The 26,947-nt window shown below is 41.2% G+C and overlaps 1 protein-coding gene across 11 annotated transcripts in view; it reads right to left on the bottom strand.

The window, feature by feature from the left end:
• The window catches only part of CASK (calcium/calmodulin dependent serine protein kinase), a 401,591-nt gene extending 379,718 nt beyond the window's left edge, over positions 1–21,873 (bottom strand). For 10 of the 11 annotated variants that reach the window (XM_033201840.1, XM_033201843.1, XM_033201848.1 and 7 more), the window contains exon 1: positions 21,676–21,873. In XM_033201840.1, coding sequence (XP_033057731.1) covers positions 21,676–21,734 — 59 coding nt within the window. In that variant the 5' untranslated portion in view covers positions 21,735–21,873. The remainder of the gene's footprint in view (positions 1–21,675) is intronic. The other variant, XM_033201847.1, reaches the window with a different exon arrangement.
• Between the last annotated feature and the right edge of the window lie 5,074 nt (positions 21,874–26,947).

Here is a 26,947-nt window from a genome sequence, read left to right as displayed (position 1 = left end):
GATGTCATGTTTCCTGATTATTGGTGATCTCTGCAGCCTTGCATGAGTGTCTGCACATTTTACAAAGCAGGCACTTGGCTGGGCACGGTGGCTCACGCGTGTAATCCCAGCACTTTCAGAGGCCAAGGCGGGTGGATTGCTTGAGCTCAGGAGTTCCAGACCAGCTTGGGCAACTTGAAGAAACCTTGTCTCTACAAAAAATACAAACATTAGCCAGGCCTGGTAGCACTTGCCTGTGGTCCCAACTACTCAGGAGGCTGAGGCAGTAGGACTGGCTGAGGCAGCAGGATTGCTTGAGCCTGGGAGGTCAAGGCTGCAGTGAGCTGTGATCACTCCACTACACTTCAGCCTGGGCAACAGAGTGAGACTCTGTCTCAGAAAAAGGAACAAAAAAAAAAAAAAAAAAAAAAAGAAGTAGGCACCTGCAGTCTTCAGACTGGCTTTGGCAGAAAAGCCTTTTAGCAGTCAGCCTGTCCAGAAATTCTGGAGGGCTGTCTGGCAGGTGGGCTTGCTGCTGGAGTTTTCAGGTGGGCTATCCTGAAACTTGGGTCCATTAGGACAGGCCTACGGCTTGAGTTTGCTGAGGTGGATCTGAATCCTGGTGTGCATGGGGACCAGCCTGGTGCCAGGGTCCACTCAGGTAAGCCTGTCAACTGGGCATGCAGGGCAGGCCTAAAGCCTGTATTCACAGGGGCCAGCATGAATCCTGGGTCCATAAAGCTCAACCTGCTGCTGTACTGGGCCTTGAGCCTGAGTCCTAAGGGACTAGCCTGGTGCTAGAATGAGCCTGGCACCTGGATTCAAGGAAGCAGGTTTGGTGCTTGGGATCATGAAGGTAGGTCTGAAGACTAGGAATGCAGGGGCAGGCCTGGAGTCTGAGACAACCAGGGATGATCCTGGAGCCTAGATACACCAGGGTGAGTCTGGAGGCCAAGTCTGCTGGGGTGGGCTTGGAACCTGAGTCCATGGATGGTGGGCCTGGGTCCTGGGTCCACTGTAGCATGGAGCCATAGAGACTAGTATATGTACATATATATTAGGTCTACATAAACTATCAATCAAGTCAAAGGGCATAATGACATTTTTATACATGGTGTATTCATAATTTCCTATTACTGTTGTAATAAATTACCACAAACTTAGTGGCTTTAAATGACACAAATTTATTCTCTTACAGTTCTGATCAGAGATCAGAAATCTCAAATTAAGATGTTGGCTTCAGGCGAGAAGCTTTTCCATCTTCTTGAAGCTGCCTGCATTCTCCGGTTTGTGGCCCTCTTCCTCCATCTTCAAAGTGCATCACTCCAAACTCTGGTTGATTCCATTGTCGTGTCTCCTTTTACTTACTTTGGCCCTCCTGCCTTCCTCTTATAAGGACCCTTGTGATTAAATTGGGCCCACCCAAATAGTCTGGGATAATCCCCCATCTCAAAATCCAAAATTTAATAACATCTGCAAAGATCCTTTTACCATGTAAAGTAACATATTCACAGGTTCTAGTAATTAGGATGTGTACATCTTTGGTGGGCCATGATTTAGCCTACTACATGTAGTCTCAAAATTTGCTTCCCATTAAACCTTTCTTCAGAAGCTACAGGAATACACACTCCATATAAAACAAGAGAGTAAACTGATGTTAGCATAAAGTTAGAAAATATGACCTCAGAATCAGGCAAAGCCACAAAAGCACTTCAGAATTCAGTCAGGTATCTTTACCATTAAGGGTTTTGTGAGCAGAAAAATATAAAAACATGGCAGTATTTCATCAAGTTTAAAAAGCTTAAGCAGAAAAACATATGAGAGGCAAAGAAAGGCAAAGTTCAGTCAGGTACTGTAGCAGTGAGGGTGGGGATTAAAGAAGGCTGTGAGTGGAAAGGAGATAATGTATAAATGGGAGCCAAGGGCCTGGACTAGAAGACCATTTCCTTGTTACAGTCACCAACACAGCAGCTATGAATTGGGCTCAATGTGTCATAGTGTCACAACAAGAATCCTGTCAGCATTCTTGCTTATATCTTGCGACATTATGTAACCTTAACCAGGTGAGAGAGTAGCCCCTAAAACTGTGGTATCAGATAGCTTCACAAAGGAAGAGAGATGTGCACTATGCTTTCAGGTAAGTGGGGCCAGTAAATGTGTACACATGCACATACTAGTGTTGGGAGATGGCAGGAGGACGGAGGACTAGCACCTGCTATGGCACAAAAAGAACTGTGCATTTAGGGTACTGAAAATAGCTCTATTGGGCTAGCAACAAAGTGGGAGTGGAGGATGGTTGGTAAGAAAATCAAATACCATAAACAGAGGTAAACAATGTAACAGAGATTATGTACCTAGGTTAGAAATTTTGCTCTACCTTACCACACAAATATCCTAAAACTCATTAAAGCCTCAATTAATTCATTCATAAAATGTGAGTATAACAGTACCTACCACATGCATTTGTTTTGAGAATAAAATGAAAAGAATGTTGAGCGCTCCTAGTAGAATAGTAGAGCAACAAAGGGTAAAACTACCCCAAAGTAACATTTCTTCAAAACATAATCTGTTCTCCATTCCCTGTGTTTTTTAGACTGTTTTTCTTCCCTGATTTTTTGGTCTCAGATTGAGACTCTTAGATCAGTGCTGTCTAACAGAACTTTCTGTGATGACGGAAACATTCTAAATCTGCACTGTCTACCATGCAGTCACTAGCCACATGTAGCTACTGAGCAACTGAAATGTGGCTAAAGTAACTAAGGAACTGAATTTTTAAAAATAACATTTATTGAGATATAATTCATACCACAAAATTTACCCTTTTTAAGTATACAATCTGGTGGGTTTTAGTATATTCACAAAGTTGTGCCATGATCACTAAGAACTACCTAAATTCCATTAAAATTTTCATAACCTCAGAATGAAACCCCATACCTATTAGTAGTCACTGCCCACACTCTCCTCCTCCCAGTCCCTGGTAACTACTAATCTAGCATCTATATCAACAGATTTACCTACTGAGGCCATTTCTTAAAAATGAAATCATACAATATGTGGTCTTTTGTGTCTGGCTCCTTTTACTCAGCATAATGTTTTTGAAGTTAATGTATGTTGCACCGTGTATCTGTACTTTATATCTTTTTGGGGGGAAAGGAAGTCTTTATTCACAGATGATATGATCATCTATGTAGACTATCCAATGCAATATACATCATTCTACTAGAATAAGTGAGTCTGGCAAAGTTGCAGGACACAAGAGTAATATACAAAAAATAAATTACATTTCTATATAGTAACAACAATCAATCAGAAATTCAAATGAAAAACAGATTTACCACAGCATAAAACATGAAATATTTAAGAATGTGACAAAAGATGTACAAGACTTGTACTTTTAAAACTACAAAACACTGCTGAGAGAAATTAAACAATACCCAAATAATAGAGATATACCTTGTTCATATATTGGATGATGCAATAATTTAAGCTATCAATTCTTCCAAAGTGATCTTTTTTTTCCTCTTTCCAACTTTTATTTTAGGTTCAGGGGACACATATTACATGGGTAAATTGCATGTCACAAGGGTTTGGTGTACAGATAATTTTTGTCACCCAGGTAATCAGCATAGCATCCTATAGTTTTTCGATCCTAACGCTCCACCCTCAAGTAGGCCCCAGTGTCTATTGTTCCCTTCTTTGTGTCCATGTGGACTCAATGTTTATCTCTTACTTATAAGTAAGAACATGCGCTATTTGGTTTTCTGTTCCTGCGTTACTTCACTCAGAATAATGGCCTCCAGCTCCATCTATGTTGCTGCAAAGGATATAATCTTGTTCTTTTTTATGGCTGCATACGTAGTATTCCATGGTATAAATGTACCACATTTCTTTATCCAGTCCACCATTGACAGGCATCTAGGTTGATTACATGCCTTTGCTATTATGAATAGTGCTGTGATGAACATACACATGTATGTGTCTTTATCTTAATTTATTTTAATAAATAATTTTATAAATAATATTCCATTGTGTGCAACTACCACATTTTGTTTATCCATTCATCCATTGATGGACACTGGGGTTGTTCCACCTTTCGGCTATTATGAAATGCTGCTATGAATGTTCATGTATAAGTTTCTGTGTAAATATACATTTTTAATTCTCTTGGGCACATACCTAGGAATAGAATTGCTGGGCTATATGGAAACTCTGTATTTAACTTTTTGAGGAACTGCCAGTGTGTTTTCCATGGTGGCTGCAACATTCTACATTCCCACCAATGTATGAGAGATCCAATTTCTCCACATCCTTGCCAACCCTTGTTATTGTCTTTTTGACTCTAGCCATCCTAGTGCACGTGAAGTGGTATCTCATTTGGTCTTGATTTGCACTTCCATAATGACTCGACATTGAGCACCTTTTTGTGTATTTATTGGTCATTTATAAATTTTTTGGAGAAATGTCTGTTCAGTTAATTTTAAAGTTTAATTTTAATTAACTTGAAATAGCCACATCTGGCTAGTGGCTGCAATATAAACCAGATGGCAGGATTTGGCATGTGGCCCCTTCACTTTGCCCAAGGCTGGGTGGGACTAGCTAGGTGACTGATTAGGAAGCTCTCAAAAATTACTGTTGATGTTGAAAACAATTCATGCTCACTGTGCACCTGCAAGGCTCCAGGGACTTCATACTCAGTATCTTATTTAATCTTCATAACAATACTATCAGTTAAAGTCTACTGTCGCCATTTTACAAACAATGAAACAGTTTTAGATAGATCAAGTAAGCCAGTCATTAGCAATTTCACTCACTATAAAATTCTCCATTCCATTTCAACCTTAAGAGACTTCTTTTCTTCATCTGATTTAATTAGAGCATCGGTCTTACAGATCTCAACTAGGGAAACCAGGTATTACTCAGAATTCCCCTACTATGTTCGGCATATACTATACAATTCTAAGTCTACTAACCTATTTCAAAAGAACATTATGAGAACTAAATGGTTTTGAAGCAGCAAGATATTAGCACTAAAAGAAAATATGAACTTCTGACTTTGTGCATTATAGGCCATAAATTTTATCTTTTCTAATGTGTTCAGCCACTTCTTCCCCTTGTTTGAACTGGTTCAACTATATACTGAACATCTACTATGTACCAGACACTACTCTAGGTTGCAGAGATACAACAATGACTATGACAGCCAAGAATCCTGACCTAATGAAGCTCAAAATATGTATTAAACATATGATTTTAAAAGTACACAAGCTCCAATAGGTTTATGTCACATGGAGGCCTTGTTGTAGTATCTATTTCACAATGACCTTATCCAATACTGCAGCATAAGTACCCTTAAATAATATTCTCTGCCTACTAAAAATGAATCTATACATTATATCCTTTAAAATGGCTCAAAATCTACACATTTGGCAGAACTTTTCTACAGCAGTTGCTACACTGGAAGTAGCACCCAGCTCCTAAGCATGGCCAGCTGCCAAGGAACCCAGGGAAATTATTAAAGCTTACCTCTAGCTCTTGGGGCTGCCCCAGACTCCTATGCACATGAGGGGAGGACAACACAACAAGAGTCACCACAGCATTTCTCTTGCCTAATGCATGGCATGATTTCCCAAACTTTCATCATCACCTACCACTGACCCCTATTTTCAGGTAGATAAAACAGAAATGAGGAGGTTGTTCAGATGATTCATGTGGGTGGCTACTGCGCTAGCTGGGACCGTAACACTACTCTCTTTTAAAGAGTTCACATTTTATTCACTGCTATAAATAACAATTTAATTTTTAAAATACTGCATTTCCAACACTATATTGCAGAAGACCGTAAAGCTCAAATTTTCCAGTAGGTAGGTTGCTTTTGGCGACAGACATAAGTAACCACACTCTGAGGGATGGCCTTTGCCTGACCCCTCTTCTCATTATTCCTCACCTCTAGGATGAGTAAGCAGGGTAAAAGGTATGAAGTAAGTTGATTGGGAAAGCCTAAATTAAATGTCTAACTCAATAATTTCCAGTCTCCAGCTCACTATTTCCTGTATCTTCCCCAGCATCCACTACTAAAGTATTCAACCCAGATGTACTGAAAGCAATCAGGAACCAAACAAACTCACCAGTAATATAGCTCAGTATCATTTGGCAAAGTCATATTTTCTGACTTAAAACATCAGTTACATAAGGAAAAACACAATCATGGAGTCACAACTGCAAAAACACCACTTTTGCCCGACCTTGTTACCAGAGCCAGTGGAGACTACAAGAAGGCCTTTCTTTCAAAGGCTATTGTACTTCCTCAGTGATATGCGTAAACAGAAACATTCAAGTGCATCAATAAGAACAATGGTAAAATTCAGTTGTATTTTATACGAAGTTGACCACCAATCACTTTAATGGCTGAGAGCAGGTACAAAGGAGAATCAAGAGTACAACATGACATTCCAACTACAAAGAGAAATAGCCATCCTTGGATGGATGTGGGAAGGCTAACTTTTAAAACTCTCCCAGTAAACAGTCTAAGATTGCCCAAAATATTCATATCTATGTGCTCACTAACATCCTGGTGAAATACCAGTGACTACAGCACTCCAGGACAAGGGTAACAATTTTCCAGAAGGGATGGCACTATTTCAATGGCTTAGAACAGTGGTCCCCAACCTTTTTGGCACCAGGGACTGGTTTTGTGGAAGACAATTTCTCCACGGACGACAGGGACCAGGGGTGGGGGTGGGAGGGTTCGGGATGAGACTGTTCCATCTCCGATCATCAGGCATTAGATACTCGTAAGGAACACGCAACCCAGTTCCCGCGCATGCGCAGTTCACAATAGGGTTTGCGCTTCTATGAGAATCTAATGTTGCTACTGATTTTACAGGAGGCAGAGCTCAGGCGGTAATGCTGGCTGGCCTGCTGCTCACCTCCTGTTGTGTGGCCTGGTTTCTAACAGGTCATGAACCAGTACTGGTCAGAGGCCCAAGGGTTGGGGACCCCTGGCTTAGAACACACCAAGCACTTTGGGAGGCTGAGGGAGGCAGATCACCTGAGGTCAGGAGTTTAAGACCAGCCTGGCCAGCACGGCAAAACCCCGAATCTACTAAAAAATACAAAAATTAGAAAAATTAGCCAGGCGTGGTGGTGGGTGCCTGTAATCCTAGCTACTCGGGAGGCTGAGGCAGGGAGAATTGCTTGAACCTGGGAGGCGGAGGTTGCAGTGAGCTGAGACTGTGCTACTGCACTCCAGCCTGGGCGACAGAACAAGACTCTGTCTCAAAAAAAAAAAAAAAAACCATACCAAACAGCTCACATGAATCCTAAACTTAGGAGTCACAAGGTCGGTTTCTCTTGAGGAAGTAAAAAGGCAGTAAGAATTGGGAAAAATGAAGATTATAATACATGATTAAGTTAGATTACACTAGAGTACAGAAAAGCCAAGGACACCAGCACAAAATCAGTGAGAAAAGGTCACAGAATTGTTAAACAGGCTACCACCATTACCTAATAGAAAAGGAAAGGGCAGAGTAGTATGTTATTTTCATTTACAAGTCTCTAGTTACTGAATTAATAATTTGATATCAGAGAGAAGAATGGACCTGTAGAAAGAGGAGGGTCAGGTGTAAAGGCAAACACAAGTGTTTACCTAATAATTTTAGCGGTTCACAGCTCAGAATTAAAGGAAAGAAAACAGCACGAAGGCTTCATCTTGAGTAGGGATTGGCAAGCTTTTTGTGTAAAAAGCCGGATAAATAGTTGAGGCTGTATGGACCATTTGGTCTCTGTCACAGCTAATCAACTCTGCCCCATAGCATAAAAGCAACCACAGATGATACTTAAATAAATGACGGTGGCTGTGTTCCAAATAACTATTTATAAAAACAGGCAGTAGGATGATTTGGCCCATGGACCATAGTTTACTGACCCCTGATCTAAAGTTCTAAGACAGTGGTTCTCAATCTTGAGTGTGCCTCAGAATTCCCTCGGAGGGCTTGTTACAACAGAAATAGTTGTGCTCCAACCCCAGGGCTTCTAATTCTGTAGGGCCAGGGCAGGGCCTGAGAATCTGCATTTCTAACAAGTTTCCAGATGCTGCTACTGGTCAGAAGATCCACACTTTGAAAACCACTGATCTAAACCTCACTGACTCAACAGGATGTTCAATATCAGATGGAACATTCTTCACGTGTAGTAAGTTCCAAACATCAAAGCTCCAACAAAATTAAGCAATTTAAAAAGAAGCTGGGGGAAAAAAAATACTCAGGAGTCTTTCTTTACTTTGACATCAGTGCAAATTTATCATTGCCCCAACAGTAAAATAAACATAACTCATTCTCAAATCTCTTTATTCAATATTTTCACCTAACATGTTCTAAGCCCTATAAGGAGTTGAGAAGTATTAATGTCTATAAATCAAACAAGAAAATAAAATCAGTTTTAAGGCAAAGGTAAATGATTCTTACAAAATCAAAGTCAACAAAGCCCATGTTCTTGCTTTTCATTTTTCCTTTTTTGAGACGGAGTCTCGCTTTATCGCCCAGGCTGGAGTGCAGTGGCACGATCTCAGCTCACTGCAAACTCTGCCTCCCAGGTTCAAGCTATTCTCCTGCCTCAGCCTTCCAAGTAGCTGGGATTACAGGCACACGCCACCATGCCCGGCTAATTTTTTGACATTTTTAGTAGAGATGAGGTTTCACCATGTTGCCTGGGCTGGTCTCGAACTCCTGGCCTCAAGTGATCCACCCGCTCTGGCCTCCCAAAGTGCAGGGATTACAGGTGTGAGCCACCGCGCCCGGCCAAAGTACAAGTCCATTAGAAGTGTTTTAGTTTGGGCCAGGCATGGTGGTTCATGCCTGTAATCCCAGCAGTTTGGGAGGCCGAGGCAGGCAGATCACCTGAGGTTAGAAGTTTGAGATCAGCCTGGCCAACATGGCAAAACCCCGTCAGTAATAAAAATACAAGAATAAGCCAGATGCGGTGGTGCATGTGTGTAGTCCCAGCTACTCGAGAGGCTGAGGCAGGAGAATCGCTTGAACCCAGGAGGCAGAGATTGCAGTGAGCAGAGATCGCACCACTGCACTCCAGCCTGGGCGATAGAGTGAGACTCCGTCTCAAAAAAAAAAAAAAAGTGTTTTATTTCAATAAAATTGAAATAATAATATATGTAAGGTAGTTTAAGACTTAAGAATTATGTAAGTTTCTATGCATGAGAATCTCATGAGGTAGATAATATAGCAATTACTATCCTTCTTTTGCAAGATGAAGAAACTGAAGAAAAATCAACTGGTGATATCACGCAAATTATTTAAAAATTTTCCTTAAACCTTTTTCCTAGTAACTCTTAAATTGCATTTTTCAAATCCAACTTACACATATCTTTTTAGGACCATGTTTATGAATGTGTCTTCATCGGGGAAAATATTGTTCTAGTAAGATCTTCAAGTCCATATTCATATTTGTGGGCCTAATTCTGAAGCCACCCAGGCAAGTCTAACTAAGAAGCCTGAACTTTAATCAGATGCCAATTTAAAGCCCATTCTACCATTAGAGCAAGTGGGTCATAGATTATGGAAGTGTGATGATCCAGCAGTAAAACAGAAATACTCAGCAATGGGAGAAATATTAATGTAGATAATCCAAAAAGTAGAGCAGCAAGCTTAGAATGCTCCCTCTCCAGATACCCACACTTCCTCTGCAATGATAATGAATATTTTCATTTGAATACATACTTACACAGATTCACTTTCACATCCATAGAGCAAAATGTTTTCTTTTTTTTTTTTTTCTTTTTAAAGCATTGCCTGTAATGTTTGGTTGGTAAAGGTTTTTTCCGTCTTTAGCATGCTTTAAAAAATGTTATGTATGTTGATTATGTGAAATACATTCTCACTTTAACGTGTGATTTTAATATTCTAGTAACGGTTCTCTTAAATTTATATGAAATGTAATTAAAGAAAGTCCTCAGTGAAAACAGCTTCTTGCTTGTTTTACAAGTATCTATTCTACAACTGACAAAATTTTAAAAAATTTATTAAAAAGATAGTCTCAAATTTAATGCCACACTATACTGCTAACAAAAACCCAGTTAAGAAGATATTAAGCCTACGATGAGGACCAGTGGAGATTCTATATAAGTAAAGACTGATGATTCTGCTTTTGAACTAATAACTCAGATGGAAGTCAGCAAAAATTTCTAACCTAAATAATGCAATATAAATAATACTGTCCAAGGATTTCTGAAATCAACCTAAGCAGTATTTCCATAGAAGTGATCTAAACAGACCAACCACTCAATTTCAACATGATCATTCTTATACCTGACAATGTAATAAGAATTAGTAGATGAAATGCTGTTCTGTGGATTTAGGTTATTTAGATTCAGTGCCCAATCATGTCAGAGACTACAACTTCGGAATCTTTCCACCTCATTTTGCTCACTGTAAGACGTAGAAATTGCTGTTGTAATAAAATTTGGGGAAGTTACATAAAGGAACACTATAATATTCATAAATCCTATATATGGGTGTTTCTGAAATATATATTCTGGGATTTTCCTTTTTTCAGTCTTGAAATTTCACACTATGAATAATTAATTAATCTGTCAATTGTCTAAACGCAAACATAAGAAGTGTGATAAAAAATTCCTTCTTTTAACATAATCTTGGGAGTTTTTCACAACACTACAGAATTATAATCTAGAACAGACTTGGAAACAAATTATGAAAATCTATAACTCAATACTATCTTTTCTATGTACATAAGAGGCAATGACAATTGTGTTGGCTTTTTTGTTTTTGTTTTTACTTTTTTAAATTATACTTTAAGTTCTGGGATACATGTGCAGAACAGACAGGTTTGTTACATAGGTATACATGTGCCATGGTGGTTTGCTGCACCCATCAACCCGTCACCTACATTAGGTATTTCTCCTAATGCTATCCCTCCCCTTGCCCCCCACCCCCCGACAGGCCCCAGTGTGTGATATTCCCTTCCCTGTGCCCATATGTTCTCATGGATGAAGCTGGAAACCATCATTCTCAGCAAACGAACACAGGAACAGAAAACCAAACACTGCATGTTCTCACTCATAAGTGGGAGTTGAACAATGAGAGCAATGACAGTTTTAAAAGAATTTTTTTAAGACAGCATCTTGCTCTTTTGCCTCGGTTTGAGTGCAGTGAAGTGATTACAGCTCACTGGACAGTTTTTTTGTTTGTTTGTTTTCTGTTTTTTGAGACAGAGTTTTGCTCTTGTTGCCCCAGCTGGAGTGCAGTGGCGCAATCTTGGCTCACTGCAACCTCCACCTCCCGGGTTCAAGCAATTCTCCTGCCTCAGCCTCCCAAGTAGCTGGGATTGCAGGCATGCACCACCACGCCCAGCTAATATTTGTATTTTTAGTAGAGTCAGGGTTTCACCATGTTAGTCAGGCTGATCTCAAACTCCTGACCTCAAGTGATCCACCCGCCTCAGCCTTCCAACGTGCTGGGATTACAGGCATGAGCCACTGCACTGGGCCTGGATGGTTTTTAAAAAGACACAAAGCACTCTTCAACATATTTCTTAGGCTGGGTGCAGTGGTTCACACCTGTAATCGCAGCACTTTGGGAGGTTGGGGCGGGAGGACTGCCTGAGGCCAGGAGTTTGAGACCAGCTTGGGCAACATAGTGAGACCCTCTCTCCCTCCCTCTCTCTTGCAAGTAATTTATATATATATAATTTATGAAAGTCATACTTTTTAAAAGTTATATATATAACTTTATTAAATTTCTTTAATTTTCCCTACTTGTATTCCTCTACTCCTTTTTATAAATGAAGAAACAGGCCTATAAAGATAACATGAGTTACCCAAGGACAAGACTGGCAAATCATTCAAGCCTCACCTCCTCTGTAAAGATTTCCCCAACTTCCTTCTCCTACTAGGTGGTCACACAGTCTCTGGATTTCTCAGTTAATGTACTCACTCATTCAACAACTGCTGACCAAATATTTTACTATGTGTCTGTTAGTTACCAAGTTATGCAGAGGATATGTGCATGAGTGTGTGAATAAGTCATTTGAGCTCCTTGAGGCCAGAGAACTCAAGTGTTTGGTGAATAATAATGACAATGGCAATTAAAATAATAACAACCTTTAGACATTTCACATAGATCATGCTATTCAATCCTCACAACAACCTTACAAGGTATATACCATTAACCACATTTTACAGCTAAAGAAACTGAGGGTCAAAGAGGCTAACTAACTTGCCCAGGGCCTCATAGCTATAAATGAATGCAAAAATGAACAATGAATAAAAGTTAGCACCACTAACAATTTTACACACATGGTAGAAAAGAATGTTCATTTCACCATATTATTTATGTAATAGAGCCTGTGTTTAGCACTGAGAATGTGCACATTTGGAAATTGTTGAAACTTACGTATATAACTGCCAAAAGTAATTTGAGTATCTGAGACATTCTAGAAATAAAAAATACTTATGCTGCACTTTACAATCCACTAATCCATGCAAATGGTTTGTGAAGCAGCTATCATTCCTTTTATAAATAAGAAGAAAAGAGCCACATTGTGCCCAAAGGTTACCAGATCAGAAGAGGGCTGCCTAACAAGCCACGGAGCAACGGCAATCCATAGGTTTAGGGGAAATCACATGCCAAGGGTAAGAAAAAGGCCGAGAATCAATGATGTTTTCTAAAAACACAAATTAGAGTCTATGAAACAGCAGTAGTATAATGGTAATCTGCACACCATGGAAGGACTATAGAGAGACCTCTGTAACTGAATGAATAATATCATCCTTAATTTAAGAAAACATTAAAATCTGCATGTAGGTGAATGGTAATACAGTGTACTTCTATCCTAGATTTAAATATACCAAAACACTCTAACTTCAGAGTTAAAAGCCTGAAATACAGACCGAACATAGTATATTTTGGATATTATTAAACTGCATGAGAGACAGAACAATCCTCATTCTTACCTGCAAATAATTCAAATACTCAAAACAATGATTACAAAGCAAAAAGGGAAAAAAAAGTATATTAAAAGAAATCACAAAGATTGGGGGGAAAAACAAGGTACAACAGCCCAGTAATAAATAGAATATAAGAAGCTGAAGTGAAATAACATGCACTTAGATACCAAAAAACTGGCTTACGTACAATGAAGCAATCATTTCTTATTGTGAATGGATGTGGGCAACCAAAAATAGCCAATAAACAAATTTAGTTAGGAAGTGACGGGAGGAGGAATGTGAAAGAGAAGGACAGTACTACACTCATCCAGCGTGGACAAAAACTCTTGAGGCTAGAAATAATTCAGTTTCCTATCGTAGAAAGATACAAGACAATAACAGTGGTTTGACACATACCAAGAACTTAGAGTGAATGTAAAGTATCTAAAATTTACTTTGTCACTTCATGAAAGGCTTCCATTTAATTGACAGTCACGCACAAGCTCAGGAATGAAAAGGACATAATCTTAGGAAAACCAAATGATTTTATCTAAAAGCCAGCCATCAGAAATCTGCAAAACACAGTTACAGTGAAAAAGAAATCTTCGTTTTTACCCTAAATATGTTGGTTCTGAGATAGATTTACAGAGAGATAGGATAAAATTACTAGTATCCACAGAAAAGAAGCCAGATCTAGCTTTTCAGACACATCATGAATCGAATATTAACATAATATTCATTTTGATAAGTGCTTTAAATTATCTCTCCGTTATAGCCACGCGTGTTCTTAGTCCTCAGAGAATATTGGCATTTTACATTATTGATCCTCCCCTCACTTTTAAACTTCTGTGCAGTCCATTATCCCGATTCTTCTAACTCTATGAGCTATACTCCAAACCACAAGCCCTAGAGCAGTCAATCCCCAAGAATTCGTTCACTCAGTTTTACTTCCACACAGATGACTTCCAAATCTTCACTGCCATTCCATACCTCTAACCCAAATTCCAGTTCAGCATTTCCAGCAATGTACAATTACAAATGGCTTGCACTCAATCCAAAGCCAAAGTAACAATCCATATAACAGAATACTGGGCAGCAGTTAAAGAGGAGATAGAGACAGACAGATACATTAACTGATATGACAAGATCATCAAGTATATACTATTATTAATGAAAAATCAATATTTCAGCATACTATACAAATATGATCTCACTTTTAAACAAAAAGCTTCCAGAAAGATGTAGAAGAAACTGAACAATGGTTACCTCTAGAGAATGGGGATATGGATGATAGGAGAATTGAGACAGACTCACTGGTTATCTTTGTATCACCTATATTTTAAATTTTACGGCCAGGCACAGTGGCTCACGCCTGTAATCCCAGCACTTTGGGAGACCAAGGCGGGTGGATCACCTGACGTCAGGAGTTAAGAGGCCAGCCTGGTGAAACCCCGTCTCTACTAAAAATACAAATATTAGGCCGGGCACGGTGGCTCACGCCTGTAATCCCAGCACTTTGGGAGGCCGAGGCGGGCGGATCACGAGGTCAGGAGATCGAGACCATCCTGGCTTACATGGTAAAACCCCGTCTCTACTAAAAATACAAAAAACAAAACAAAAAAAACAAACAAAAAAACAAAACATTAGCTGGGCGTCGTGGCGAGCGCCTGTGGTGCCAACTATTCAGGAGGCTGAGGCAGGAGAATGGCGTGAACCCGGGAGGGGGAGCTTGCAGTGAGCCGAGATTGTGCCACTGCACTCCAGCCTGGGCAACAGAGCGAGATTCCGTCAAAAAATAAAAATAAAAAAATTAGCTGGGCACAGTGGTGCACACTTGTAGTCCCAGCTTGTTGGGAGGCTGAGGCAAGAGAATCACTTGAACCCGGGAGGCAGTGGTTGTAGTGAGCTGAGATCGTGCCACTGCACTCCAGCCTGGAAGACAGAGCAAGACTCCATCTCAAAATAAAATAAAATAAAATAAAATAAAATTTACTATGTGCATCATTACTTTTGTAATTTACTGTATAAAAACTAATTAATAAAGAAAAGTAACACAAAATTGTTAAATCTAAATGTTGGAAATACATATTAACTTCAAAACAAACTAGCTTCGGAAATGAAATTTTCCCAGGGTAGAAGTCAGAGACTCTATACTGACTTGGGCTCTACAACCAATACCATAGTGGCTCCAGGACAGAAAGAAAGGAGAGCAAATTCTGTAGCATCTTAAATCCTATAGCATAAATCCAGAGCCATATTGGTGGTTCTAGAATCTTCACTGTCATTTGCAACTAAAAAATAAAACCAAAAAATGTGAGAGCAGCACACCCCATCAGCTTGTTGGCTGGGGTCAGGTACCTGCTCTGCAATAGTTAACTCAGTCTCTTGATTATTGAAGGTGTACAGTGCTGGCAAACAGCTAGAAGCTCACAGACTCAGCAGCTGCAGCTCACTACATGGTTTTCAGAATTAGAACAATTTCCATATTTTTATCACAGGATACAGGAATAACTATCCTTTGGAAACCACTCCACCCCACTCCCAACAAACATCTGCCTCTGAAACCTTATTACTTCTGGTCTGGTAAGTTAGGAGTAATTAATCAACTATCCTGTCTGCTGGGGCGGGGAAATGAAAGAAAAAATCTGGAGAGTAAAAGGAGTAGAGAAAGTTCCAAAACAAATTATATTTTGGACAGATGGCCAAGAGTCTATATTTTCATTGCTAAACAATACATAGATTTACCAGTTAGTTTGGTAACAAATGCTGATGTTTTATTAAAGAGAAAGACAAAATAAAAAGAAACAGATGAAAGAATGAATAGTATATGGAACCTCTACTGAAGAGGTAAGAAATTTAACCAGAAAGTCAAACAACTAAAATTTGCAGCATAGAAACTCTGAAAATGAAGACATGTGTCTTTAAGAAAATCCAACGCAGTATTTTCACAACTTGAATTAGCAGCAGAATGCAGCACGAAATGAATAGACTTTAAAACCATGGAACCGTGTTGGAATCCATGTGATCTTGGGTGAATTACTGATCACCCCCTCTGAATCTCAGTGTTCTTTGTAAAATGGGTTCAATTAAATGAAATAATACATCCAAAATGCCTAACATTAGAGGGATAAATGTCAATTCCCTTTACAAAGTAAGCTTTAAGTTATAAAAGCTTTTTAAACAACCTTATGTCAAAGTTCCTTTAAATGCAGTCAGTACTCCTACCACATTTAAAATGTGAAAATGTCAAGAAGCAAGGTACCTGCTTCTTTAATGTATTGAGTAGAACTACAGCTGGAGACAGAAGAATTTTCAGCTTAAAGGAAATATCCAGGAACACAATTTAGGGACATTTGAGGCATAGTTCATCGGGTGAAACTGTTGCAGATACAAGGAAACAATGGAGGGAGCTGAACTGCTTATGTCAAGTACATAGAAGCGTGTTACGGTCATAAAAATTAAGGGAGTCCACAGGAAGTATTTATGAAGACAACTTCAAACAACGTGCCCTAAAGCAATCTGTAAAAAGCAGACACGAAGAGACTCCAGAAGGTTGTATACATGCAGAAAAGCAACGGCGTAGTTCTGTTCTCCCTCCAAATGGTCCTAGGATCAAACTCTGTCATCAGGAATCAATATTGCTTCCCTACTCCCATTGAGGCCTGCTATCTGTAGGATCCACATCCTGAGTTCAAAAGGTTTTTCCTCTGTAGAGGTACAGCTTAACTCCCATGGCTTGCATTCTTTCTGGGCTACAAACAATTTAGCTGCTGATTACTTCTTTTACCTTGTTACTTGGCTGTCACTGTGATCATGCACTTCTTTCACGATCACTGGTATTTTTGGAATATCTACTCATTTCTGGAAAATTCTTGGTTCCTTTAAGGCAAACACTTGATCTTTTCCTAACATTAAAAACTAGTTTACCTACAAAGTCTAGTTAAAATTTCCAGGAAACATTTTTTCAACACAATGCGACATTCTCCCTATGGTACTAGAAACTCAAATCACCGCGTGAATCAATACATGTGAAAGTCATAGTAATTAGTACAAATTAGTAAAGCTAAATTTTTCTGTATGCTGAATTATATACTTTACATATTATTAATCTAGTATTTACATAAAGACTGCATTAACTCAATTCTCCAGCTAACAGCATTACTGGAATCACAAGTATGTAATTTAAAGCATACAAGCAACTTAACCATACTCTTTTATAGAGTGTATGTACAAACACAATCCATACTAAACTGATAAATTTCTCAATATTAAATCATGTCATTATAGTGGAAAACCATCATCAACTGTTATTGAAGCAATCCTTGTTCTGTGTTGTTCCAAACATCAGACATCGCCATGTTAGCATTAGATGAGTGTCATAAATCAATGTGGATCTTAAAAGGCCAAATAAATCAAAGCCAAACACAAGCTAAAACTAAATTCTTACACAATAAGGCTGAGAAACACAAGTGCACAGAAGATAAAATCCATGTTTTAGCCATTTAGCTTCATTCGATACCTTCCAAAAAGAGTTATATTCCACTTTGTAAGAATTGCAAGTCTCTGAAAAGCCAGTCCCAAAATATTACATACATAATCTAAGTTTTAAGCCAATGACTCCCCATCATAGCTGCACATGAGAATCACACAGAGAGCTTTAAAAAATATCAGTGACCAGGACCCACTCCCAGAAACTCGGATTTCACTGCTTTGACACAGGGCTCTGGCATTGATCTTTCTTAAAAGCTCCCCTGATGATTCTAATATGCAGCCAGGTGGAGGACCACTACTTTAATGCAGGTTCTTGGGACAATAATTGCTCTGAGGTTGATAAACATGCTTTTTTGCCTTTTAATGAGATTTTATTAAAACTACTCAATTCACTCCACAGCTAATGAAAGGCTGTTATATTGCAAGCACTGTGTTAATGGAGAAAGATGTGTAAGAAACATTTCCTGCCCTCAAGAAGCTCCTTATTAGTGAACTAGAGAGATCCATAAATAAGTAACTGTAATTAAATATAAGTGCTCTCGAGGTGTAAGCAAATACAGCATGCCTCACAAAGTTGCATGTCATCCTTAAGCAAGGGTCATGCTGCATCATTCCAATTTTAGTGTACGTTCTATCAGAGCAGGAAAGTCAGAAGCTACAGGTTACTAAATAATAAGGCAAAGGTACCAACACAAGGTAAAAATGGTGTGTATTTTGTTATTCTCTTTCACAGACACTGCTGTACCAAGAAAGTAGGCATTTTTCTATGTTTTAATTTGGATGAATTGTCTTAAATTCCTTCATGTAGTATTACCGGTTGTACACTTACTTATACTTGTAAAAGATACAGTAAATGATCATGACATAAAAATTAGTCATTAACCTTATTTGCATAACGCCTTTCCTTTCCAGTAATTGCTACATTTGCTAAGACAAGAAGTTTTGGGACTACGATAAGGTCGTATTATTGGAGATTTGTTTCAGTCATTTGAAAGACAGTTACATAGAAAATGTTATAGAACCAACAAGCATTCAAAGGAGTTTCTGCAAGATTTTCAAAAATGAGAAACACAGGAAAAAGAGTTTTAATTTTTAAAAAGGGAAACAACACCCTTCCAATATTTGTAACAAACTGGGCACACGTTCCCTCAAAGACAGCTTTAACAAGGGTAAAGGCTGCAGCCACTGGAAAGAAAACATATTCCAAATAATGATCTTATATTTCAAAACCTCATTAACTCTAGAAGTTGTCTTTCTCAACCAATGGGGGGAAAAAAACACACTGAAGAGTCTAAATTAGACGAGAACTTTCATTTATGCCATCAATTAAGGCCAAGTACACAGAGGGTAAGTGAGTAGGTGGTTGCGTAGGTAGAGGAGTGAGTGGGAGGTCAATTAGTCTTGAAAAGTGAAATCTATTTTAAAGTGCCTTAGTAAAAATTTAAACCTATTAAGATCTAGTGGTAAAAAACAACTTGTGATACTAATTTGGTAAAAAAGAAAACAAAATTCCATAGAACTTGGATAGAAATCAATAAAAAGGTTTTCAGTACGTGCGAACATCTTCAAGGGCTTTCAAGTTCAAATTCAGAGGTGAACAAATTCTAAGTTAAAAATGTATGCTGTCAAGGTCCCTGCAAGAAAATCTCAAGCTAATTTCAATTTCCAGATCAATATATACTAAGACAATTTACTGGAGAAACCTTCAACCTTTACTCAGGTTGACGAACACTATTATCACATTCTTTAACAATAAGGCTAGCTTGAATTCATTATTTCATGTAATGGCATTTTATAATTGGCACTGACCAAGTCAGATTTGAATTAGTTTCAAATATGAATGAGATTTCACAGTTCATAGTAGTTAAGGAGGCCATAGAGTACCTATCACCTCAAAATTAGCTTGCTGCCTCTCTTTATGCAGCTCTGAAACAGCCAGAAAAGATGAACTTTCTTCTCCCAGGGGTGTTTCCTGAAAACATTCTATCAATTACAAATCAGTGGAATACTGACTGTGTTAATGTGATTCTGACCATTTCTTTTTGATATCCAAAGAGATCACATCATCGCCCTTCCAGACCTAAGGAATCAGAACTAGTTACCAAAACTGATTCAGTGATGGCTATTTTCCATCTTCACAATATAATTAACATTTTAATCTCACATTTTCCAATTATGACTTTGTTAGTTCGTTTACATCAGCTATAACTAAGATGCAACAAACGTAATTCACCCACATACGGTCATTTGAGGCTCTTGGGAACACCTAATTTATCTTCACTGGGTGCTGCTAAAAGAGGAAACCAAGGAGATTTTTGATACATTTTTCTCTCTAGAACTGTGCTATTCACATGTGGCTACTAGGCACCTGAAACGTGGCTGGTCCGACTGGGAAACTGAATTTTGAATTTTATTTAATTTTAATTAATTAAAACTTAAATTTAGAAAAACATACTTGATTTGGTTATTGGAAAACTTTTATGTATACTGGGTATGTATATTGGGTAACTTGGGTATGTGAATCTACTTTTGCAAATGCACATTTTATGAAACCTAAATACAGATTAAATATTTCTGATTTTCATCAGAAATGTAGCTTAGTGTCAGAATTGAGATGTGCTGTTAGTGTAAAATACACATTGGGATTTCAAAGACTTAGCATAAAAGATGTAAAATACTTCATTAATATTTTTTCATACTGATTACATGTTTAAGTGTTAAGTTTGGATCTACAGGGTTAAATAAAATATTTTAGTAAAATTAATTGCACCTATATGTTTTTATTAAATGTGGCTACTAGAAAATTTTAAATTACAAATGTGGCTCATAATATATCTTTTGGACAGTGCTGTTCTAGAACACTTCCACAACCACTTTAACAGGACACATTTGGATACTTTCCTTTTAACAGTCTGGCTGGTCATGTAACAATAGGGCAAGGAGTAACACGTCCTCATATGAATTGGGTCTGAGTAAAGTGTGCAGCAAGCTCTACCCACAATTTCACCATGTGAGGCAACACTGTAATACCTCAATATGGAAAGAAAAGGAAACAAATTAGCACTCAAATTGAAATCGTGTACTGCAGACAACTTAAAAGAGATAGGGCCAACTGCTCTAAGGTCTTGGTTCATTTCCCAACTGTGGACCTTAAAATAGACAATAAAGCACCGCTTCCAAAAAAAAAAAAAAAAAAAAAGAGGTAAGATATTTCAATGGTAGCTCTAGCAATCTTTATTAAGCAAAAATTTGCTCTTAAATCTTATCTCCTCAACTTCTAAAGCCACAGAATACACGCTGTGTTAGGAAATCAACTTCAGATTGCCAGCATTTCCTTCACAAGCAAATTAGCAGGATTGTGCACTTGGAATACTGTTTGACAAGAATGAAAAGGAAACTATTCAAAATAGATTTAAGGAATGGACAATTAGATGAGGAACTGCAGATTTAATTCTCAATCAGCACTGTGATTAATCTGATTCCCTGCTTTTCCCCAGGGTAATTATACAACACAGATGAAAGGATGAGCATTTGGACTGTCAGTTCTATATTCTAGACCAGCCCGGTGACTCAAAGCAGACGGCTCTACCACGCTAACCACCATCCCAACAACAGTCGAGGGGAGCCTCGAGCACTGATTGAACAGTCATTGCATAACGAAGCATTAAAAATTCGAATGCCCCCAACTCTTTCCACGTTCATGTACACCAGGAGGGAATGGGCTGAAACTGAACGCACCCCGTCTTAAATGATCCCCTCCAATCCGGGCATGGGGTGTACACAAAGGCATCTGTCTAATATCCCGCACAATAGACACACACCCCACAATTAAAACCCTGGACTCACTCTCTCTCTCTCACCACACAAGCAAAGGAAATGCAAGCTGCTCTTTTCAAAAATGGTCTATGGTACATGCAAGGTAACAAAAACCCCAACTGAAGCAACTATAAAATCGGCTGTGCCACGTCCCTGTGCAACCGTCAGATAAAATGCAGGCAGCCGGCCCCACGCCTTACGGGGTGGCCAGCCTCGGCTCGGTGGCCTCAATGGACCGCTGAGAACCCCCAGGCCCCCGCCTGGCAGGAGCTCCAGGTACACGTCTATAAATACTCCAAGATGAGAAGGACAAGAGGGGAAGAGGGGAAGAGGGGAAGGAGGGAGGGCAGGGGGCAGGCCCGGAGCGGGTGCGGGAAGACCGGGGCATCACTGAAATGCATTTTTCCACACTCCCGCTCCCTCGCGTGGAGACTCACTTTCCGATCACCTCGCACAGCTCGTACACATCCTCGAACAGCACGTCGTCGTCGGCCATGGTCCGGAGGGGATAGCGGCCGCAGCGTGGAGGGCTTCGAAAACGGGGGTGTGGGCGCCCAAGAGCTCAGTGCCCAGCCCCGGGATCGCCTCCTCCCCTCAGGACCCGCGAGCCCTCGGTGCCGAGGACGCTCGAGTGGGGCCGCGAGGCCCAGAGCTGCGGCGCCTTCCTCTGCAGGCGACCGCCCCGGCGCGGGCGGCGGGGCCGGGGCGCGGAGCGAGGGCGGCCCGGCCCGGCGCCGCCCGCCCGCCCGCTGCTCCTCGCGCTGCTCGGCCGCGCTGCCCGGCGTGCGGATCCTCGGGGACCGCGCGGCGTCGCGCTCTCCGCTCGTCAGCCCGCGCGGGCCGCGAGGCCGCGACCGCTCCCTCTGTCCGAGGCCGGCTCCGTCGCGTCGCGGAGCAGCTCGGGCTACAGAGGGGGCCGCAGCAGGACCATGGAGGGAGGATCGCCGCGGAGGGAGGTGGCGGCGGCGGATCGGCGCTGGGGACCAGGAGGCGGTGGCAGAGACGCTCCCTCCTCCTTCTCCTCCTCCCGCAGCCGCCACCGCCCGCCCGGGAGTGGGAGGGGGCTTCGCGGGACTGGCGCTCTGTGCGGGCGGGAGCCGCGGCCGCCGCCTTCTGCTCCGCCCCTCCGCCTCAGCAGCCGACCGGCTAGCCAGCCCCGCGCACCCGCCTCGCGCAGACACGCCCTCCTCCCCCGTCGGCGGCGCGGCTTCCAGCACCACAGACTCCGCCCACTCTAGCTCGTCGGGAGGCGGTGGCCCAGGGAAAGGGGAGCGGGCTGAGCGGCGCATGCGCGCGGCGCGGACCGCGTCACGGCGAACGGGCGGGCACCGGGATTCTAGAGGGCGCGGGGGGTTGAGCGGGGTGCGCCGGCTGCAGCTGCTGAGGCGGGGCTGGTTGGGGTCGTCGCCTCCGCGCCTAGCCGCAACCAAGCCGCGAAAGGGGCTGGAGACAAAAGGTCCACGGCTGCACGCTCGTTGTCCCGCAAGAGGCTCGAAACTCTGGCCGCTCCCCTTTCCTTCTTTTGTAATCGCAGGGAGCCTTTCCCAGTTTTTTGCTGGGAAAAGAGGCAGGGAAAGGGTGCTAATGAATGAGAAAGCTAAAAGAGAAGTGGAGAGAGGTTGTCACTGAATCCGTGCTTGGCAGCGGATGCTTTTAGTGCTACCCTGTCATTCCTTAATGAAGATGAGGGCTGGGGGCAAGGGGAGGTCGTCCGAGAAAAGGACTAAACAAAAACTGCCTAGGAAGGTGTGCGACAGCAAACGGTCATCTATAGAGACAGCTTCTCCCACGTTCTGCCCCAAACTCAACAAATACCTGTCCAGCGCCTACCCTCACTAGAGACCAACCTAGAGAGAAGCCAGGAAGGCAGGGACAAACCGCGACTTGAAGCTCCTTTGTATATTGCCCTCAAACTCCCAGCACCTACTCTGCTCTCTATACTCCCTATACATGTTAGACTTGTCAGGAACAAAATGCAACTAGAGACAGTGCAGGCACAGGAGCAGCCAGGGAGTGAGGTTCTGGGTGTTGCCGCTGTGCTAGGTTGCATTCAATATGAAGATTTCTGTTCAACTGAGCATGTGCGGAATGAGCCAACGCCATCAGACAGGTATATGCCTCAGTTGAAGACCAATAGAGTCTTTGTTCCTCCGCATAGCAAAAGTGCCCAATTAGTTCATAAGTCAGTTTCCAGAAATCGTCTGGTAAATTTCTCAGTGTGGTAATTTTTTTAAAAAAGTATTTATTAATACCAAAGTGGAGGGGGTGATGTGGAGACTCACAGCCTATTTTCTCTTCAGAAACGTTTCGTGCAAAACCCTTGACCACTCCCTCAAAAGTCTGAGAGATTTGCCTGCTAAGGATTTGGGTACTAAACCTTTAAAAAAAAAAAAAAAAATGCAGACCAGAGGACAAGTGTAATTGCACACGGTTTTTCTCCTTTCTCAAAGAGCTTGTGCATTCTCTAGAGATGGGGGCTTCAGAACTTGAGAAACATTGCCTCCTTTAAGGGTCCAAGAGTAACTCACCACAAGTTGGCATGTCCAGCTCATGTCTAATGAATAAGGCGTCACTCCATTCTGCCCTGAAGTGCACAGGGACCCTCTCAAGTCACCTTGTCAGCTTCACTTCTTTTCCCCAGCCCAAGACTGAGCTATACCAAGCCTTGTTGACTTCATTTTGGGGTTTGTTATCTTCCACAGGGACCTATGCTCAGAGGTAGAAAAGGACAATTATAAAGTAAAACAGAAAAGAAAGTGCGGGTGAATAAAAGAGAGAGACGATTGCAAAAATAAGTAAGCGCTCTGCTCATGGGATCACAGTTGGTTTGGATCTGGAAAGAGCCTCCCTCACTTACAGATGGAAGAATGCCATGGTTGCTCTCCCAAAAACCATCCCACCCCTCTCCCCCACCATAGGGTAGCAGCTCTGAGCTTGAAGTGAGATTGTAACCATCTTAACTGGAGAGGTGGGCTCTGATTAATTAAACTAACACATCCAGCCCCCTTCCTACAGCCATAAGCCTAATTTAATCAGCTCTTGGCACTCCCTGGCCCAAGCTTTGAGTGGTTCGAGGTCTGCCAATCAGCACAAAGCTCAGGACTTCTTTTCCTAATCTGTACTTAGGTCTCCCAGTTCCCAGTGTGATATTTAGTCATACAGAAATTCTCTGCAATACACATCCCTCAGAAGTTGTACCATGTATGATGGCTAGAGGTAGGTCCTCTCTGCCTTGGGGACTAAAATAACCAAACCTTTTAAATTAATTTTTCTCTGAGTGTCTTCCAAAAATCCAATACTGTTCCAACAACTAAGGCCATGTATTAGTGAGTTAGGTGTCAATAATTTGGTTCTGTTTTCGTTTCCACAAAGAAAATGTTAAAGTAAGTGCATCTATTAGATTGTATTCAGATGTTAGTAACTGAATATTCAACTAACAGTGGTTTAAACAAATGCAAGGGGGCGTGTTGCTCTTTTCCATGTAGCAAGGAGCCTGGAGATGTGTGGTTACTAACATTGATCAGCTATTCAACTGTATCATCGGTGACCTAGGTTTATTCGTTCCACACTGCCATTCTTGTAATGTTAACACCTCATCCTCAGGCTTGTTGCCTCATCATTATGAGATGACTGCTGCAATTTCAGACCTTAAAGGGAGGAAGCAGGAGGGCAGTAAGGACAGGAGAGGCCTTTCTGCTCCCTCTCTCATCTATTCGGGAAAGAAAATATCTTTTTCTCAAATCATGGGCCAGGACAGAGTCACAGGCAGCAACACTTACCTGCAAGGGAAGCTGGGGACATGGGTATTTGTCTTCTCCTGCCTCCTCTTGGGAAGTAGACAAGGGAGAAGTAGGGGGAAAATGGGCTTCGGCAGCAGGCTGGAGTGCAGTGGCATGATCTTGGCTCACTGCAACCTCCACCTCCTGGGTTCAAGCGATTCTTCTGCTTCAGCCTCCCAAGTAACTGGGATTACAGGCGCTTAACACCATACCTGGCTAATTTTTGTATTTTTAGTAGAGGCGGGGTTTCACCATGTTGGCCAGGCTAGTCTTGAACTCCTGACCTCAAGGGATCCACCCTCCTCGGCCTCCCAAAGTGCTGGGATTACAGGCTTGAGTCACTGTGCCCGGCCAATTTCTAATGCTAGGAAAATTACCAATAAAACAGAACTACGTCTTCATCATAATATAGCTATACCTCTAGTATATAACTGATAGGCCTTAAAAAATGTAGAAACATCTAAAACCCCACAAGAATGGAGTTGGTGCTAAACAAATTTGATTCTCAGATGTCAGTGCAAATTTTCAGTGACTTTGAGGTCTTGGACTTTCGTCACAACTGCACTAGACATTCTCAGGTTGTCAGGCTCCCACATCATTTCAGCATGACACAGATATACAAGGGAAAAACACACTCCAGAGAACTAATAGCATGAGGACCACACACAGAGGTCAGTGTGGACAGGGCTAATTTAGGCAATTTAGAGTTCAGCCTCACTCTGTAGTATGATTGTTTAAGGATGTAAATTATTACTGAATTAATGAATAAAATTAAGAATGACACTGTTCTCAACTGGAATAGTTATTGCCTCATGGTATAAACAGGATGTTCTAAGCTAAAATGAAAGACATCCTCCCTCTCTCCAGAAAAAGCTACATATATTAGACTTATACTCTGACATCACTTTGCAAGTTATTTATTTTATATTTATTCAGTGAATGTCTGTATTAGCCATGGGGGCTATAGCTGCAAATGATTCCTGCCTTCTCTGAACTTCATTCTAAAAGAAAACAAGTTGTTGGCAAGTAATTACACTGAAGAGTGATGTTTGTTAGGGTTTGGGAAGTACGGGGAACACATATTGAGAGGACTTATGGGTTGGGGAAGGCCCAGTTGAAAAAATGTTTAGACCAAGACTAAAGAAAATATAGAAATTAATCAGGTGAAGGGAGTAGGGGCCAGTTGATTATCAATAGAGAAAACAGCATTTGTGAAGTCTTGGAGGTGAGCAAGAATATGCTCTTCTAGAAGAAGAACATGCTCTTTTGGAGAAGTAGGTCATGGCTAGATGATAGCCTATAGGAAGAAAGAGGCCAGAGGGAGTTAGAGAAACAGGCAGGGGCCAGATACTGAAAGGCATCAATTACCATTTTAAAGAGTTCACTCACTGAAAGATTACAGATTTCAGTGGTACTGGAGTCTTATGTGTAGACTGAATTACCCTGAAATCCCAAGCATGAACAAAACTCTACTTTTAAGTAATTATTCCCTTTGCACTGGGTGCATGTTGTTCTCTCCCTTACTTTTAAAAATCCAGATACCCCTGTAGTAAATATGAAATCCTTTCCATTGTTTCAGCAGACACTGTAGGTGCTTCACTCAAGTTCCCTGGGATCCCCTTTACCATTTCTGTGTGCCTCACTCCAGCTTCAGTGTATTTTTGCTTCCAAAGTCCATGCCTGTGACTCCAGAGGACTTCCCGCAAGCTACTGGAATCATTTTGCCCACGTAGAAGTGCCTGGGAGTTTAGGTTGATTAGCTGTTGTTAGCCAATGACCCATAGTGCAAGAATATGAAAGCCTTGACTGCGGAAGAGAGGACAACTCTAAGGGGTTACTTACACTCCAGAAGTCCTCCCTGGGATCAGGCTGAAGGTCCCCTTCCTAGAGTTTTCCCTGAAATCCGACCTTTGTTTGGTTCCCTTTCCTA

The sequence above is a fragment of the Trachypithecus francoisi genome, unplaced genomic scaffold (assembly GCF_009764315.1).
Source record: "Trachypithecus francoisi isolate TF-2019V2 unplaced genomic scaffold, Tfra_2.0 Lachesis_group6, whole genome shotgun sequence".
NCBI lineage: Eukaryota > Metazoa > Chordata > Mammalia > Primates > Cercopithecidae > Trachypithecus > Trachypithecus francoisi.
The sequence above is the reverse complement of the archived record's forward strand: the minus strand, read 5'-3'. Positions and strand labels throughout refer to the sequence as shown.